This window comes from Coptis chinensis, chromosome 2 (genome assembly GCF_015680905.1).
Source record: "Coptis chinensis isolate HL-2020 chromosome 2, ASM1568090v1, whole genome shotgun sequence".
Classification (NCBI taxonomy): domain Eukaryota; kingdom Viridiplantae; phylum Streptophyta; class Magnoliopsida; order Ranunculales; family Ranunculaceae; genus Coptis; species Coptis chinensis.
Genome location: NC_141457.1, coordinates 97,405,884 through 97,423,532, shown reverse-complemented (window position 1 = coordinate 97,423,532; position 17,649 = coordinate 97,405,884). Strand labels below are relative to the sequence as shown.

The 17,649-nt window shown below is 35.0% G+C and overlaps 1 protein-coding gene and 1 long non-coding RNA gene across 2 annotated transcripts; both read right to left on the bottom strand.

Annotated features, from left to right (window-relative positions):
- Nucleotides 1-823: 823 nt before the first annotated feature.
- LOC147519402 (uncharacterized) lies at nt 824-4,505 on the bottom strand. The gene is made up of 9 exons (XM_086594128.1): nt 4,419-4,505; nt 4,160-4,244; nt 3,865-3,917; nt 3,547-3,594; nt 3,047-3,178; nt 2,747-2,860; nt 2,254-2,418; nt 1,143-1,296; nt 824-1,016 (listed from the first exon to the last, which is right to left on the bottom strand). Exons 1-8 carry the CDS (start codon nt 4,503-4,505, stop codon nt 1,294-1,296), a joined length of 687 nt encoding a protein of 228 aa, XP_086450254.1. The 3' UTR covers nt 824-1,016; nt 1,143-1,293.
- A 31-nt stretch (nt 4,506-4,536) lies between these two features.
- LOC147519401 (uncharacterized) lies at nt 4,537-5,565 on the bottom strand. Its single transcript, XR_015212192.1, has 4 exons — nt 5,419-5,565; nt 5,260-5,334; nt 5,115-5,176; nt 4,537-5,019 (listed from the first exon to the last, which is right to left on the bottom strand). It is a non-coding gene; the product is annotated as an uncharacterized LOC147519401 (long non-coding RNA).
- Nucleotides 5,566-17,649: the final 12,084 nt, after the last annotated feature.

The following is a 17,649-nucleotide window of genomic DNA, read 5'->3' as shown; positions in this document are numbered from 1 at the left end:
CTGTTTTTCGGATTTTTTTTCTCGATGATATATATATTTTTTTGGATCAGTATTGAATAATGATTAAAGTATATTGAGGTTTAAGTGAACTTGGTAATAAGAATCATACTGATAGAAGTATATTGACTCCTCCTGGTGAGATTTAAGAGAACTTGGTAATAGGAATCGGCTATAAATAGTTTAATATATTTAGAGAAGGGAGTATAAGAGTTTTATTCGTAGAATAAAATTGTTGGGTTTAGCATTACTGTTTTAGTTTGAGACTACTAGCTTTTGTCTAGGCTAGTAAGATTTCTCCTAAATTTCCATAATTAGATTTTGAGTGTTGTGAAAATATTGGAGACTCTGTGAAGCCACGAAAAATAGAGCCGAGAGGGTATAACTATAATATATATCTAAAGATAAATCAAACACTACAAGAAAGCTGACTTTTAGCCACGGACCAAAACCGTGGGTAAAGGGCTTTATCCACGGCTATCGGCTGTCGCAAGTCTGTGGGGTTTTAACCTGTCGAGAAATGTTTAGCAACAGCTAATGACCGTGGGTAAATGCGACGGTCCACCCAACAGCTCAAGCCGTAGGAACTTGCCACTGTGAATGACTGTGATAAACACCGTCGCAAGTGCTACTGATAATTACCATGGGAATAGCCGTAGCAACTACCACAGCTCTCGACCGTGGCATAAGTCGTATCAATCACTTTTGTGAGAGATAAAAGTTGTGGCATAATCCGTTGTAAAAATACTTTTGCCACACATCTTTTTGTGTTATCTACTAACATTGGCCGTGGCTAAAACTTCTTAAAATTAAAAAAAAACGAAAAGAAAAAAAATATCTATAATAGTTTTATTCACTTTTGTCTTTCAATCCAACTAATAATCCATCCATCCTAATAACAATATTACAAAGAAGCCACATTCCCAATCAAAATTCCTTTGCTGAAAAAACAAATAAAGAGATGAATATTCCAAAAAAAAAAAAAGTTGTCTGTAGCATTCATCTCCTGTCATGTTCTGCTGAAAAAGAAAAGTACAACAACGAAACAAATTAGGGTAAAGTAAGAAACAAGATCACACATAAGATGCATGCCAATATTATAAATAAATAAATGAAGAATGAGGTAACACTTTTTCACAACATACCTGATAAAATATATAAATATAATCCAACACTTGCAAACATGTAAACCCATTATTGCTGAAAAATGTCCTAGAAGAAGGACCCATCTCACCAAATCGATCAATTGGAAACAATATGGTAAGGAAATGATTTTTGAATATCTTCTCTAATTTTTCACTGCAATCAACAATCCATTAGAAAAGAGTTAGTTATAAACATCTATTGTTGCAACTTCAAAAGATAAATTAGAAAATATATGCATATAATAATTTATTCTGAAAGACCCAAACATATCATCACTAGACACATGAATAACCACAAAAATTGTATGCCATCTAAAACAGACATGAGTGACAATGGCCGTCGTGGCACCAATTATAACGTTAACATGCAAATTTTTGAGTGATGCGTGTTACAATCATTTCTTAGAGTAGCTAAATTCAACAAAAAGTAAGCCTCCAGCCACCACCTGGAGCCTTGTAAGAGACAGTTACAAGATATGGATATGATAAAAGATAAAACTTAAGCACCTTTCTCTAAGAGGTCGAAATAATTCTCAAATGAGGTCGACATAAGTTCCCAAAATAAATTATATAATTAAATAAGTCATATATTGTTTTTTTTTGTTAAAATTGTTGAATAAAGCACAATCCTAACTACTAAATGCTAAGCATGCCAAACATTACTTCACTGAGAAATAATCAGGTCATTAATGCAGCACAAAAACATATAATGTCTTGTTGCAGAATGCAAGAAGTATGACTTGCCCCCTTATTCCCGGTCTGCCTGGAGTTAGTGAACCATAATTACACTTAATCCCCTATACTATCATAGTAATTAATGGCCGTGTCTATGGCATTGTTCATCAAGTTCAGCCAGGAACAAATTTGAGGCGTGTTGGCCATAAACATAAAAAATTCAACAAAAGGAGAGCAGCAAACCAAAACATACATAAACAGTGAGCATGGTTGATATTAAATTCAAATACAAATTGTCTGACATTAAGCCATGAAGCCCATACAAAAATAAGTTAAGGGCTGAATTTTGGTGGGGATATAAATTGGACATGACTTAGAAAAATAAATATGGGGATATGAGAAGCCCAAATAAAAACGAATATCAACAATTGCAAACCTGCATATGGCGAGGCCGACGATTATGAACTCCAACTTTTGCCAAATCCACAATTTGTTGCCTCTCATCAAGGCTTGCTCTACTTTTACTGTACATTGGATGCTCCATGACACTCATAACATATTGAGAACCATCCGTCCCATTAGTCTCCTGAAACAGAACATACTGCCATAACTTTTTTTTTCTCTTCAAATGTTTCCAATTCATATTCATATTCATATTCTTGTTCTTGTTCTTTTACTTTTCTTGTTACTTTTTTATTGGATTTATGGTAAACTACAAGCTGTCCACTTGTTCAGATGACTTCTTCTAGGATGCAGGAAGTATTTTACGACAAATAAAAACTTACAATCCACATTAAGCGATTTTATGATGGTTTAAAAAGTTAAAACCAGCCCAAACAAATGTTGTGCTTCATACAAGTTGAATATAAACTTGAGAATGATCATAAGGTTTTCAAGACATCCTACATGAAAACCATCAGAAAAGATACCTGTCGAGCCTGAAACTTTTTTAGAATCCCAGACACTTGCCTCGCGAGGTCAGCAAACAAGTGAACAAGTCTTGGCAACTTATTCTCCTTCACCGTTTTCAAGATCCACTGTGGCTGAACAAAAAAAAAAACACAATATTTAGGCCAAGTACAGATTCCGATTTCCCACATCTCTTACATTATACGTGCACCAATTCAGAATATGCAAATGACCAACTACAGATTTTAGGCCAGAATCACCCAACCATCCAGACAATAAAAATGTATGTTCAATGGGATTATCTTGCCAGATGAACTTACAGTAACAACATTTTCTGTGTGGCCAAGATATCTCCAAATGGAAGGCCCTTCACAAACCACATGAGTTGCGCTGCAGCCAACAAACCAAAGATTGATAGTTGCAACACCTCCTTTAGTAGCAGCTTCAATAACCTACCACAACAAAGTACATACATTAAAGTAAAGGTTCCACAAATTTCTCAAAATACCTTTATTATTACTGTTTCTGAATCCGCGTATATGGACTTGACGGATAGAACCAAATCTGCCCTTGTCCCAGACTCCTTTTCGGAAAACAGTAGCTGTGCTTGCTGAGTCCTGTTGGAGTGTTTGGTATCTTCACGCAATCCAACAGGAAGGCAAGAATTCTCAGTCTCATTGACCCTGACCAGGTGATTCGACTTCATGTTTAGACCATTTTCCCAGGCACTTTTAACACTGTAAAGCGACTCACTCAATCTTTTGAAATACAGGTGAAAGAGAAAGTGAGAATGAATTAACAGAGCATGAATTGGACATACCAATCGATCACAGGCATCATGCAAAGTCTTAGTCTTGCTTGCAACAGCCTGATAACGCACGATATGTTAATGAGACAAGAAGAAAGTATCAAAGTTTAAGCACCGAGTCTAACGCACGATAAAAAGTATGATATACAGAAATCAATCGACTAATCAGTCAGAGAAGAAATGGTTTCATACAAGACCTGATAACATCACCTCAAAGTTCGACTTTCCAATATTTAGATCTTTATGGACAGATACGATAGGAGTGAGAAACCTAAATATAAACCTTTTTTTTTATCAATACCCCTAGAACTAATGATTTGGAGGACTAACCCCTTCATATATGACCCAGGATATACACTCAAACGTACAAAACATGTGCAACCCTGAGCAACAGATTAATAAAAGGGGGAGATACTAAAGAGAACATAGCCTGTGCCTAAGAATTTTATCATGGATCAATAGATATAGGGATATCTTTATATAGCTATGCACCATTAAAAAGGAGCAGCTCAAGCCAACATACTTTTTTAATGCAACTTAAAAATTGGCCGCTCGGATGATTACACATTGAGGAAAAATAAACTCATAGAAATTGATATAAGATAAAAATAAGACTGGTGCTTACTGGCGTAGTAGCTACTTTGCTTCAGTGTGTAAATCTCGGAGATATGTCTTGGGTTTGATCCAAGCACCTCTACAATAACCTTCCACTGCGATTCCAACAAGAAAAATGTCAGTCAAAAAACAAGGTCAACCAGAAAATAGTAACTATAATTTTTGTTTTTCTTTGATTGATAGAACTAATATAGCTTAAAAAAACAGGGAAAAATTATAGCTTAACAAGTAGAAAAGAGAGAAATTTCCTGTCAGGAATGAAGACCCACCTCAGATTCACTGAAGTAATCAGATACCATATGCAACTTAGCTTCCGGAGGAGTCCATCCAAATGTTTTCATGTCAAACAAAGTCATCATCAAAGTAAGATGTATAAAGATTCAATTATTTTTTTGCTTGGTATAAAGATTGCACATGCCACGAGCTTAACTGATCCTTTTAAATTAAACAGGACAGTATGGATCAGCATAGTGGCATAGGTGCCACTTATCATCCACTTTCATTAAAGAATGTGTCTAACTAAACGAGAACAAGTAGGGTCCTTTTTGGCTGTAGTTCCTTGAGTGGGGTATTTACTGTAACTATTACATGTAATTTCTTTGCACTTTTGGGGGTTGGGGGTTAACTGCTCAGTGATCATCCATAAGAATTTTTCTTTATATAATTTGTAAGATATGTCAATGAATACCATTTATCTATCGGGAAAAAAGATAAGCAAGAAACAAGGCCAAATAACAAGAAATAAGTTCAGAGATGGTACCTCACGGGAGATGAATATTTCTTGATATCCAAAATCAAGAAACCTCAGTGGTAGTCATCATTTCAACTGGTTTCGTATTTTCCTTGGCAACAACCGCCCTTACAGTGCCACTGAAACCAACGACACATAAAAGCAAGATTACCAAAACTCAATAACAAAATTTCACATTTATGGTTATTTAAGATAATGAAGAAAGTAAATGTACATTTGTTTCTCTTGAATACACTGACCACCATTTTCGCTACAAGGCTTCTTAGCGACAACTATCTGATGAATCAAACTAACTGGTTAACACAATTCGACAATTAAAATAGAGTGTCAAACAATAAATTCAATTAATTCATATATACCTCTTTAGTGATACTAATTCCCTTTCCTTCTTCATACTGACAAGTTTTGTTTTCTACTCTACTTTCCACTGAAGCCTACATCATAACATAAAAACATAATTCTAAGTACTACTCTTCGTCAAATTCAAGCTTTTCATCAAACAAAACTGATCCACTAACCCCGTCGCCTCCTCTTTTGTTAACGAAGACGCTCCTTCATCCTACGCAATTAATCAAGAATCTGATCCAACGGTCCAAACCGTGGGAACACCTACGCGTTCTAACCGTGGAGAAATGCTGCAAAATATTGTCAACCCATGCTACAGCAACTATTACAATACCAACAGAGAGCAACCGTGGCTAATTATTCCACAGCTTTAGTCCGTGGCAAAAGCCCTATTTTCTTGTAAAAAAAACAACTCTTACTAATTTTCCTAATTTTTCGTATATAAAAAAATTATATATATTGGAGTAAGTATGACATCATTGAGAGCATCACTGTAGTTGAGTATAAGGCAAAGTCTAATGGTGCGGCAAAACACCAAATATGATGAAACATCAATACGTCAACCGGTCAATGCTATCATGAAAAAATTACCAATCTATCTCTACACTATATGATAGCCGGGTTTTGAGGAACCCACTCTCCACTATCGAGTAGGCAAATTGAAATCTCCCTATTTGCTCAATTTATAAACACCTCTCTCACAAAAATTAGAAACCTCTCCCCCTTTTATTAATAATTTAGAAGAACCCCCCTAATGTAACTTAAATTATATAATTATTCTCCATTTTTCTTCCTGAATTTAGAACAAGCCCTCTTTTATTAATAATTTAGAAAAGAACTCCACATAATTATCTCTTATATTAAATTAGATGTGCTTCCCCTATGTAATTACAATTAGAATCCAAAAAAACCATGCTAATTATCGATCTCGAATGACAGGTTTCAAGACTTTAGGGGAAAAAAACCTCGATGCGTAGCATGGTTTGCATACTTATAGGTCAAGTTATAGCGGGAATGGCGTATGTTCTATACGCCACTTGGAATGATGGATACAAAACAAGGCCCCACAAAAATTTATTTTAGACGAATTATTTTTCTATCCTTGAGGAGGGGAGAGGGTGAAAAAGAGAGAGGTGAGAAAAAGGGGCAAAATGGTAGGAATGAAAATATATGGTAAACGACCACTTGCACTGGGGGCCGACCAACAATTTCAATTAATTTTTCTCACACACGCCATACCCACTGGCAGGCAGTGGAATATCCATTGGGTCACTAAATGCCAACCCGCTAACACTAACCATTGTGTTATTGTGATTTTGTATTTTGGAGCACCAAACCGTTGGACTCAGCCTAAGCCCTCTTCTTTATTTTATTTTATTTTTGGCCTTTTACTCTCAGACATAAGTAGTTAAAATCGGATTTAATTGGTGAGTAATCGTTTATTGGGACTGGAGCGAGATGTTTTCCACCGATTTATCAGTTAAGGACATGTTTGTTAAATTTTAACTAATGGAAAGGAAAAAAAATAAGTGGTCCACTATGGAAAGGAAAGGAATGGAATGGAATGGAAACAGTTTTAAAATACTATGGAAAGGAAAGTAAATTGTGCATGTTTTTTTTTTTTTTTTTTTTTTTTTTTTTTTTTTTTCCCTAAAATTTTTAGGTCTTGACCATGGGCTCAAAACCATTTCCATTTCCCTAGTTTTGTTTCCGCACGGAAAGCAGTCTTTCTTTTCCATGGGCAAACAAACAACAAAAAAACTATGGAAAAGGTGGACCACACTTCTTTTCCTTTCCTTTCCCTAGCATTTCCTCTAGAACAAACAGGCCCTTAGTACTCAATTAGCGATATATTCAGTCATATTGATTGATAACACCGATTTCTCGACTTATGAGAATAAAATAACGTCGAAGTAATGAGAGTATCAAGTTATCAACTATTGAAACTCCCCTCTTCAACTATGAAGTGATCAAGTAAACATGTATATTATTTTTTGTTCTTTTTCTCTTTTCGCCCCTATTTTCTGTTGTCTTTTCCATTGTTGTCTGTTTGCTGTAGGCAGTGTTGTTTGTTTGTAGGGTAAAAAATGTATTTTTAATTACAGAAAGATAAGTGAAATAACCTAGGAATGATGAATGTTGGAGAAAATAGGTATTTGAGGTGTGAGGAGAAATAAGTCTTTGTTTGTTTTTGAAGTGTGGGGTTTTGAAGATGAGGTTAAAGCTTTGAAGGTTGTTGTTTCTTGTGATTTGAAAATGGGTATTTGAGGTGTGAGGATAAATAGGTCTTTGTTTGTTTTTGAAGTGTGGGGTTTTGAGGATGAAGGTACCTTCATGATGAAAGCTTTGAAGGTTGCTGCTGCATTGTGACGAAACGATGGATTTTTTAGTATGTGATTCAATGAAGAGAGAGAATATTGAGTTGAGTCTAATTAGCTAACTCGGTGTGTCTGACTTAGTTGAGGAAAGTCAACATGTTAGGGTGCTTAAGGGCTAATGTTTAAGAGCATTCCCAATGCAAGCAGCAACTTTTCACCTCCACTTAGGATTATTTCCTCTTTTTGCTACCTTTCTAGTGAAAAGCTACGAAGGGTTGCCCAATGTAGAGGTGACTTTAAAACTTCGGCATTCTGTTTGAATGTAAAAAATAAAAAAATATCGAAAAAAAAAGTTGGACGGAATGAAACATCCTGTCCAAAAGAAAAAAAAAACGAAAAAACTCGCAGAACAGAATGAAACATCTTGTCCGGAAAAAAAATCGAAAATAGACGCGAGACGGAATAAAAGGTCCCATCCGAAGTTCATAACTCAGTAGCTATCTCTATGGCAAGTGCTACCCTCATCCACTAAGTTAAAAGCTATTGAATGTGTCACCCTTGCATTGGCCAAGGGTTTTTGGCTCCATAAGAGCATTTCCAATGCAAGCGAGAGTTTTTCACTTCCATGTAGGCTTAATTTCCCTTGTTTCCTACCATTTTGGTGAAAAGCAAGGTGAGGCTGTCCAATGCAAAGGTGAGTTTGAATCTCGGACGGAATGTTTGATTCCGTCTGAATGTAAAAATCGAAAAAAACGCGCCGGACGGAATGAAACATGCCATCTTAAGTTAAAAAAAAACCCGAAAAAACACGCGAGACATAATGAAACATTCCGTCCGAAAAAAAATTCGAAAAAATTAAAAAAAAAAACACACACACACACACGAGACAGAATAAAACATCATGTCGCATTGGGCAAGGGTTTTTTCCCAAAAAATGGTGAAAATTGTCAATTTCCCTCTATAGTAACTGTGATTGAGAATGCTCTAAGGGTGACAAGTCCCTATTTCCCTTCATAATGACTTGCATTGGGAATGCTCTAAGAACAAATAGTGTGTCTTAGTCTGTGTGTGTTATTCTATGTTATTTTTGTTATTTTGTACTTGTAAATTGCTATCTTTACTTCGAATGTATATGAGATATATTAACAATAATAACTAGTGTTTTGCTAAAATGTTTCTTTGTTATTGGACCTAATAATATTGTTGCTTCTATTCTATATATTTCAAAGATATAATTGTAACATTGTATATAATAATATAAATTCAACCAATTAAATAGCCTATTAATCACCGATTAACTGCATATCACTCTTAGACCGATTACTGCTAAAAACTGATTTTAACTGCTTAGGACTTAAGTGAAGAGGGGTATATATATATATATATATTTATAAGCCCAGATTGATAAAGGACCATATATGTAAGCAATAGATAATAGATGGCAGGAATTCATTATTTGGGGAGCAGTGTGTTGGACGTTGGGTAAAGCCCAACTCCAAAACTCTCCAAGTTAAGACTATTTTGATTACAAATCAAGTTTTAAGTCCAATGGGCCCAAAATCTAGAGGGTTCTCAAATAATACTAGTTTAATAGTCTATGTGTGGCCCAATATCTAGAAGATTCATCTCTAGATATTTAAATGGAAAAAGGTATTTAGATTGTCTTTGGGATTTTTTGTATAAAGATTTCTACGAGATATCTAGAATGTAGGAAATATCTAGTGGGTATATTCAGTGGCGGGGCCAGGAATTTATTCTAGGGTGAGCTAGTGAGGACTACAAGTTAAGTATTCAATGCAAACACAATTAGAGTGTACAAGCCTTTTCTTTATTTTATTTTTTTGGTTTCTTCTTCATTTGCTTTCTTTTATGAAAATAAAACAATTATTGCTAGTTTATTTTGTCAATTTTTGAAAATCGAAATCATATTAATAGTTTAGGAAATGAAAATTTTCTATTTGGATTACAATTACACCTAGTCCGTTTATGAGACTAATTAAGATTATGCCTTGTATTGGTTACTTCATAATATTGTTTGTTTTATATTAGTTAATTTTTATAGATAAGGTTTCTAATTGTCTATACTTTATTTTTCTCTTATTTATTTTTGGGTTTATTCTTTTATTTTCCTATTTTTTTTACCATAAAAGGTAATTTGTGGGTTGCCAAAGCCCAAATCCCCCACACACACACACACACACACACACACACACACACACACACACACACACACACACACACACAACTTAAGGAATAAAATAAAGTAGTAGTAGTACTAATAGAGAAACAACATGACCATGTCAACACTGCTAAATCAATAGTAACATGATTATAGTGCAAATTAAGATAATATGTTAACCAAATAATCTTTTTGAAAAATAGCCATGCCCAACTTTTTTTTGCAGTAGTATATATATATATATATATATATATATATATATATATATATATATATAAGCCCAGATTGATAAAGGACCATATATGTAAGCAATAGATAATAGATGGCAGGAATTCATTATTTGGGGAGCAGTGTGTTGGACGTTGGGTAAAGCCCAACTCCAAAACTCTCCAAGTTAAGACTATTTTGATTACAAATCAAGTTTTAAGTCCAATGGGCCCAAAATCTAGAGGGTTCTCAAATAATACTAGTTTAATAGTCTATGTGTGGCCCAATATCTAGAAGATTCATCTCTAGATATTTAAATGGAAAAAGGTATTTAGATTGTCTTTGGGATTTTTTGTATAAAGATTTCTACGAGATATCTAGAATGTAGGAAATATCTAGTGGGTATATTCAGTGGCGGGGCCAGGAATTTATTCTAGGGTGAGCTAGTGAGGACTACAAGTTAAGTATTCAATGCAAACACAATTAGAGTGTACAAGCCTTTTCTTTATTTTATTTTTTTGGTTCTTCTTCATTTGCTTTCTTTTATGAAAATAAAACAATTATTGCTAGTTTATTTTGTCAATTTTTGAAAATCGAAATCATATTAATAGTTTAGGAAATGAAAATTTTCTATTTGGATTACAATTACACCTAGTCCGTTTATGAGACTAATTAAGATTATGCCTTGTATTGGTTACTTCATAATATTGTTTGTTTTATATTAGTTAATTTTTATAGATAAGGTTTCTAATTGTCTATACTTTACTTTTCTCTTATTTATTTTTGGGTTTATTCTTTTATTTTTCCTATTTTTTTTACCATAAAAGGTAATTTGTGGGTTGCCAAAGCCCAAATGTTCATAATGGTTAGAGGAGCATCTAGTGACAGAGCTATGTCCCCCACACACACACACAGACACACACACACTCACTTACACACACACACACACACACACACACACACACAACTTAAGGAATAAAATAAAGTAGTAGTAGTACTAATAGAGAAACAACATGACCATGTCAACACTGCTAAATCAATAGTAACATGATTATAGTGCAAATTAAGATAATATGTTAACCAAATAATCTTTTTGAAAAATAGCCATGCCCAACTTTTTTTTGCAGTAGTCCCCCCCCCCCGAATAAAATAAAGTACTAATAGAGCAACAACATGACCATTTCAACACTGCTAAATCAATAGTATCATGATTATAGTGCAAATTAAGATAATATGTTAACCAAATAATCTTTTTGAAAAATAGTCATGCCCAACATTTTTTTGCAGTAGCCCCCCCTCCCCCGATCAAAGTCCTGGCTTTGCCACTGGGAGCATCCAAGCATATGGTATGACAAGCTTAAGTGCGTTCATTTTTTGGGGTTTTTGGTTGAAAAGGAGGAAGCGTAGCTTTTCTAATGAAAGAAAACGGCTTTTGGCTACATTATCTAAATATATTATTGCACAATGGGCGAAAATGCTCATAATGGATTTCAACCTCCACGTCAGCACTATTTTTAAGTAAGAACACAAAATTAATTACTAGGCAGGCCAATATTTTGATTATTTGCGAGTCGGTCCCTACTACAAAATACATCAGACGTTGGATTTGCTGGAGATTGGATAGATGTTCTCGAGATACATATAATAAGAACAAAACAATTACACGCCCAATCTTTAAACCAATTCGCAATAACTACGAATCATTCAAACACAAAATTTGAATCTAAAAAAAACCGTTCGACTTCTATTGGGAATCCTAAAAACCCAAAACACCTTCAAATACTATTAACAAAAAAAAAATAAAACACCCAAAAGCTAGCCAAAACCCACGAGTTCTCAACCTCAACAAAATGAAGAGTACAAGTCAATTGATTCCCCACCCAACCCCTCTCTTCATTGCAGAAAACAAATATTTTGTTGGCTTTTATTTCACGGGTTCTATAAGGATATTGGTACTTATCTTTCGTTACATCGATAAAGATAATGATGGTTCGATGAATTCGGTCAATTAAGCAAGAAGAGATTAGCTTTCTTCAATTTTACAGGAACATGTCATGATTTACCAAATTAATTTGTTTATTGATATACGTAAAATTGAATAATTTACCTACGAAATGAACGATGAAACTCAAAACGCAAGTGAAACTAAACTTAATTATGTGTTGCTATCAAAGATTTCTATACTCTCAATTCTATCGAAATAGAGTGGAGTAAAAAGTTCGTTCCACTCTTAGTTTTTAGCATTCAAGTTTTCTAGATTGATTAATCTATTCAAAGTCTAATGAGAGTAATGGTGGGAATTATACTACAATGTGAATTAAATCTAGACGTAATATGAAGATTATAACTTTATTAAATTTAACTAAACAATAATTGAATTCTAAATTAATAACTAAGAATTGAATAACAACAACTGAAATTAGATCTAACAATTTTAAATGACAAAATCGAAATGAACAAGAAATAACTATTTTATTTATCTAATCAATGAAGAACTATGATTCAAAGAATTAATCTAAAACAATGTATGAAATTAATTAATTTAACTAATTGAATTCAAAAACTAGATCTACAAGCTATTTTAATGGCTACTTTCTATTCTAGATTCTCTAACTATCTCTTTCTTAAGAGCTAAGTCTTGTTTTATGTAAAGGAGGAGACTAGATCCACAATTTCGTGCATGGGCTGAGGAGCCATGTTTTGGGCCGGAAAATCGAGCCCAAAGCCCAATTTCTTCAGTCCACAGAGCCCGTTTCAGCTGGCTTTGACTTCAGCAGACTTTTCGTCCACTTCTACTCCTCTGATTGGGTCAAGGCTTGGACCATTGGAAAGCTCTTTCCGATCTGGTTGTTTTGTCGTAAGGTAGGCCCAAATCTGAGGCCTGAGTTCAAAGATATGGTCTTCAGAAGTTTTGTTGACTTGTGTACTGTTTCTGCTCGTGTTGACTTTTCAGCTTTTGACTGGGCTTCATAAAGGCTTTGTCTCCTTGAATCTTGGCCTTTATCACAGAACTTCTTAGCAACCAACCCTTTGCTCCTTTATATCACCAAAGTGGAGCATTTCTGCACATAATTGAGTTCCATGCCTGAAATACATAAAAACACGTAATTAGCATTAACTCTTATTTATTACTCGCATAATTGGTCTAAAAGTAGTATTATTAAGGGGTTAAAACTACAGTTTTGGGCTCTTATCAAACCACCCCCAAACAGCATTTTGCTTGTCCTCAAGCAAATATGAGAAATTAGCATAAGTGACCAAAAATGGAGTTCTAACTAATCTCGTTTTGCCGAGTGCGATTGCATTGACCATATGCAACAAGGCCTTAAACCACTAGGAATTCTCTAGTGGACGAGTTATAGCCTCGTGAGAGTTTTCCAGTGAAGGTACTCACAAACTTCATCTATACTACAACGACTCAGAAATAAAACTATTGTTTCCTTATCTATGTCTCAATTATCTATACATCTCACTAGCAATGAATACAGAATAATCAAGTCGAAACCTAAGTTAATATATGCATAATAATCTATCATCTACGAATAAACATATTTACAATGAGTAATACTATGAGATGAACTAGCAGGTCCGTTTCTGAAAAATCGGAATAACGTCCTTAAGTAGGTCCTCACATAAATGTCAAGACAAAAATCACTCTGATTTTTCCACTCAAGTTTCGCTACTCCATTGTGCAGTGGGCACGCTTTACCTTATAAACTCAATGACACACAAGGAAGCCGGAGTCGATCAAATACATCTGCCACTTACTATCACACTAACCTATTCCTAATTGAGCTAGAGGTCTTTATTAGGTGTTGTGGGGATTAGGAGATGGTTTTAAGAAGGAAGAAAATGAATATTCAAAAAGGACAAGTCTGAGATAATAGAGGCTTCATATTATGAAACTAGAGAAACCCTTGTTCTTTACTTTTGCTTCTACACTTTGTTTCCATCCTTAGCCATATTTTTCTTTTTTCTTTGGCTTTTGACTCCTTTGATTCTATTTTTTTTTTTTTATTTTTTTATTTTTATTTGGATGTAAACTTTCTTTTCTTATCTGAAACGACTAATGAATTCTTGATTTCAAAGGTTCTTCTCTTTTCTATTCTTCATCTCTATTCTCAGACTTATTCAAAGAATTGGGTAGGTTGATTTTTTTTTTTTTTATTTTGTTTTGTTTTGTAACAGGGTAAAGGATTTGTGGTTTATGAAAGGCTAAAGAAAGGCTCAGAGGGGTGACTAGCGGAAAATAATTCATAGGTTTGAATTTCTGGCTATATCGATCCAAATAGGGCCTAAATTCTCGCTTAGGATATGGTATAGTGATCAAGGAAGTGGACGTGTGATTTCTCTATCCGAATTTTACTTCTCCTTTGTCATTTCTCCAATGTTTCACTCATATAAGGCCTTAGGCTATATTCTCACAGGATTTGTAGAATAAGTACTCTAGCCTAGATTTCAGAAACTTACTGCCAACAATCATAGATACTCATGTAATATATTTATAGATAGATGCAAGGATTATTACCTACATATTAGCCTAAGTTTCTAAAAACTATTCTAATGCAAAAGCTACGTGAGACTTCTAGATTATTGAGAGCATAGAGAAAGAAAAAAATACCAATATTCCTAAGTGTATAACATACTTTTTATTTATATTTTTTTAAAATTTTTGAATTTTTTTTAGCTAGAAAGCAAGTGCATATTATACATATCTATATCCTAACAGATACCTTAATTACACGTGTTTCTATGCCCCCCCCCTAAAACAAGAAGCATGCTTTGTCCTCAAAGTATTTTAAATAAAGATGGTAGGAAAATACCATTGAAACGCGTGAAATTTCGGAACATCTGCAAAACAAGGTTATAACATACTAATATAGAAAAGAAATCTGACGCAACTCTATAAGAGTTACACCCGTAATGGGGTTAATGAGAAACAAATTTGCTTGAGACATAAACAGACACTAACTGAAATAAAAACTTACCTGCACTCCCATTTAAACATTTTCCTCCTCATTTTCCTCTTCAACGAGATGAGGTTCTTTCGCATCCTGCTATGCCATGATAACTTGCCAAGCCTACCGCCGTGTGTCGTCAACTTGTGCTAATCTGTCTAGTGTTACTATGTCTGATGGGGTGTAAGGAGCAACCAAATGAGGTTGCACCTGCCATCCCGGCCAAGTCATTACTTGAAATGAGCAAACCACCCAATTGGTGGGTCTCATGACTTCAACCATTTTTCAATCCGTGAACTGGGTACATAATTCAGGTAGACAACTGAGCATGATGCGGCAAACCAAAATAGGCATAAGAAGATACTTATGTCGCATGCTTTAGGCTCTCTTAAGACTAGCCACTAATACTCGGGGAATGTCATATCGGTGACGTCCCTTAGCTAAAGCAAGGAAAACGCGTCCACCCGGTACTATTTGCGGATAAAACGCCACTCCCTAGAATATTCATGAGGATGAATAACATGGTGGTGCCTACATTTAGGGACAGGCTACCAAGGGCTATGTTGTAACGCCCTTGGTCCATTATACGAAATACCCCTCCCCCATAATACTCATGGAAATATGTATAGTCATAGAGGTATGAGTTATCGGTCATATATCCCCACATGTGAATAAGATCAGTTATTGGTATTCCCGAAACTAATGCTACCACATACTTATTGAATTCTAGGGGTGTGTCATCAACCGTGATGGAGAATTCTTGTTCTCCATCTTGGTTACAATAGAACTTAACATTATTGTAGAAAAATTCAGTAAGCTTAGGTGAATACGAGTCGTCTTCACTTATCAGAAGATGCCTCCATCTGAACTGCATGATCCTCTCGCGGAACCAATGTCTATAGGACTCGCTCCCCAACAAGTGTTCGAAAGACTGCTCCGGTATTACTGATAAGAGCCCAAAACTATAGTTTTAACCCCTTAACTATCATACTTTTAGACTAATTATGTGAGTAATAATTAAGAGTTAATACTGATTACGTGTTTTTATGCATTTCAGGCTTCAAACTCCATTATGTGCAGAAATGTACCACTTTAGCGAGATAAAGGAACAAAGGTCAGTTGCTAAGGAGTTTTGTGAATAAAGGCCAAGATTCAAGGAGACAAAGCCTTTGTAAAGCTCGGTCAAAAGCTGAAAAGTCAACACGGGCAAAAATAGTGCACAAGTCAGCAGAACTTCCGAAGGCTGTATCTTTGGACTCAGACCTCAGAATTGGGAGTATCTTATGTCAAAACGACCGGCTCGGAAAGAGCTTTTTAATGGTCCAAGCCTTGGCCCAATCAGAGGAGCAAAAGTGGACAAAACATCTGTCAAAGCTAACTGCAGCTGAAGAGCCCATTTTGGACTAAAGAAATTGGGTTTTGGGCCCGATTTTCCGGCCCAAAACATGGCTCCAAGCCCATGCACGATTTTTGGATCTCAAAGTATAAAAACAAAAACTTGACTCTTTATTAAGGGCAGTTAGGTTAGGAAGCTAATGTTAATGGAGTTTAGGGTTAGAAAAAGATAGATCTAGATCTAGTCTTTTTACATTCATTCAATTAGTTAGTTTAGAATCATATTTAGTTTTTAGAATAAAGTATTAGTTCTTCATTTCAATTTAAATTATTGTTTAAATTCTTATTTAGATTTAGTTGTCTTAAATTCATAATTAGTTATTCACAATCTTAGTTCTAAATTAGTTTTAATTTCATTTTAATTTAATTATGTCTTATTGTTATTATTGTTCTTGTGTTGGGAATGGTAGTATAGAAATTTCACATCAAATCATTATTCTCACCATTGTTCCTTTTGGGTTTGATTAGTTGAATTCGATTTAAGTCTAGAGAGTTAAGAGTGGACGAATCCTTACTCATTATATTGCATGATTATGTTTTGAGAGTAAGAAGAATTGATTTAAACGTAAGAACGGTAGGATTACGTATTAGTGTTGTTAACATTAATATTTAGGATTCTACTATTTTTACGGGTTATCAATTACTATTGGAGAAGTCATCACAAAACTACTCTCTAGAATAGCTGCAACTATCCCGGAACAACCTTTGGAAAACTTGAAATTTTTGGTGCCCACAGGGGTCGGTATGCAGTGCTTCAAGGTATGCCTGACGGGATGCGCGGCTGCGCTCTGTTGAGTTTCAAATTCCAGACACTTGGGTGCAGGGTGCGCTCACCTTTAGCCTGGGATAGGCACGGGGTGCGCTCAAGATGAAAATTGGAATTCCAGTGTTTTGGGCGCAGGTGGTGCTCTGGTTTATCTTTGAGGGGGTGGGGGTTGCTTCGGGGTAGAATTCCTCGGCAAAGGCTGAGGCACGTGGCGCTCCATCAAGCAGAGTGCTTCGAGGGAGCTGTGAGGCCGAAGTGCGGAGGAAAAATAAGGTAAAGTGGGAATGAAACGTGAGAGATGAATGTGAGATGTAGTTGGGGTTGTGAGTGTAGAATGAATGCAGTTTTTAATGGATTTAAGTTGCTAAAATGAATCAGGAAATTACCCAAAAAGTTTTAAGGCAATTGCCGGAAATAATAAAATTTCCAAAACCGAAAACGGAAACAACCCATATTCTCTATTCCAAAACAAACCTAATATCTTTTAGGTTGAATTTAGGTTAGATACTGCCTAATTTATCGAGATTTCATCCTAACACAATATCTATTTATAGCGATGCCCATATTGGTAATATTCTCAA

What these genes read in the sequence shown, in the direction of transcription:
- LOC147519402 (XM_086594128.1), bottom strand. Translation starts at nt 4,505, where the DNA reads ATGACTTTGTTTGACATGAAAACATTTGGATGGACTCCTCCGGAAGCT. An exon ending in ATTACTTCAGTGAATCTGAG is followed by an intron (nt 4,245 to 4,418) that starts GTGGGTCTTCAT and finishes TTGGAATCGCAG; the next exon opens with TGGAAGGTTATTGTAGAGGT. An exon ending in ATGATGCCTGTGATCGATTG is followed by an intron (nt 3,179 to 3,546) that starts GTATGTCCAATT and finishes TTGTTGTGGTAG; the next exon opens with GTTATTGAAGCTGCTACTAA.